General features: G+C 48.1%; 1 protein-coding gene across 2 annotated transcripts in view; it reads right to left on the minus strand.

Moving 5' to 3' along the window:
• Window positions 1–1539, minus strand: part of Slc27a2 (solute carrier family 27 member 2) — a 45872-nt gene that overhangs the window by 10722 nt on the left and 33611 nt on the right. For both annotated transcript variants that reach the window (XM_023724025.1, XM_004639008.2), the window contains exon 9: window positions 248–378. In XM_023724025.1, coding sequence (XP_023579793.1) covers window positions 248–378 — 131 coding nt within the window. The remainder of the gene's footprint in view (window positions 1–247; window positions 379–1539) is intronic.

The raw sequence follows: 1539 nt of genomic DNA on the forward strand, positions 1-1539 counted from the left end.
CTCCACCTTAGACCTACCTCACCACATGGTTTTACTCTATAAAAGTCTCTGAAAGAGATTCCTGGGCAACCCACTTGGGTCCCCCTTCTGTCCCTCTCTCTTGGACAGGAGCTTTCTTTCCCCCCCAAAATATTCTGCTCTTAACCTCCATTTGCTCATAAAATTCATTCTTTGGTTTTAGAGAATGCAAACCCGTCCCAGGTACCTTTCAGGTCAGTGGTTTCCTTCCCCCGTGTCACAGTCTCACCTGTACTCGCAGGAAGCGCGGCCTCGCGTAGGATGGCAGGTAGTCAGTAACGTGCTGAAAGAGCTTCTTCCCATCAAACTCTGAGTTTTCTTTCATCCTGATGGAGGCCATTCCAATTCGACCCTCATGACCTAGGAAGAAAGTCAGAACACGTTAATGTATTTGGTTATTTATTTACTGCCTAAGGCTTTGTGGACTGAGACATCAACACAGGTTTCTTTGGAACAGTTGCATTTTTTTTTTTTTTTTTTATTTCAAATCGATGTGGCGCCCGCCTGTAACGCCAGCAGCCTGAGGCTGGAGGGTCGCTGTGAGTTCCAGGCCAGCCTAGACTACATAATGGGATCCTCTCTGTTAGAAAAACAGATCTACATTGTTATTCTACGGTGACTGTACTAACAGTTTTATTAGTGATGATTACACATTGCCTGAGTCATCTGTTCCAGGCCTGTGCTAAGTGCATTTTATAGCTTAGCTCATTTAACTTTCCCCACAGCCTTCTGGAGAGGTACAAGTGCCATTTTCATTTTACAGATGAAGAAAGAGATGGAAAGACATTAAAAGCTTGTTCAACGTCAAGCAGCAAACACTAGGAAGTAGACCGGGCCCATTTTCTGTGACACCACCATCCTTCTTAGTGGCTCCCACAGCGACCCCCGAGCAGTAGGACACAGGACAAGTGTTGCCCAGGGAAGTCTTTCTGGATTCCAGTGGAAAGGCCTTGCTTCCTGTCATGAAAAACTGAGCCCAGGCTCTCTTTTAGTTGGCAGCGCCAGTCCATTGCGTCTCCAGGCACAAACACTACCTTGGAGACTTCATTATTTAATCAGGGTTCCTAAGAGCTTCATCTGTCTGTGTGGCAGAGAAGCTTCGGGCTGGAGGGTGACAGGCATAGGCTAGAACTGCTGGGTGCCCTCCCATTCCTGCTCTGCTCAAGGTCTCTAGAGAAGGCTCTGCAAGACAACATTCACTAGCGCTTAGTGGGGGAGGGGTGAGAACAATTACCCTTGTTTTCTTGTGGGGATGGTGGTAATGAGGCGCCAGACTCAGTGGGAGCCCAGTCCACTTCCCTGTACTACTAGCTGCAATCAGAGAGGGGGCGGGAGATGGCCTTGGTCACCTGGGTCCCAGCTTTCGAAATCTCTCCCCTGGGAGCTGTGTGTTTATCTACTGCTCTAAGGAAGGCAAAGCACAAAAGGAAAACATTGTAGGAGGGCTGCTGCCTCCTTCCATTTGCTTCCTAGAAGACAGACCCTCTTTGTGCTGTAGGCAGCTGGGTTAGATTGAAATTT

This window comes from Octodon degus, unplaced genomic scaffold (assembly GCF_000260255.1).
Source record: "Octodon degus isolate 3935 unplaced genomic scaffold, OctDeg1.0 scaffold00105, whole genome shotgun sequence".
NCBI lineage: Eukaryota > Metazoa > Chordata > Mammalia > Rodentia > Octodontidae > Octodon > Octodon degus.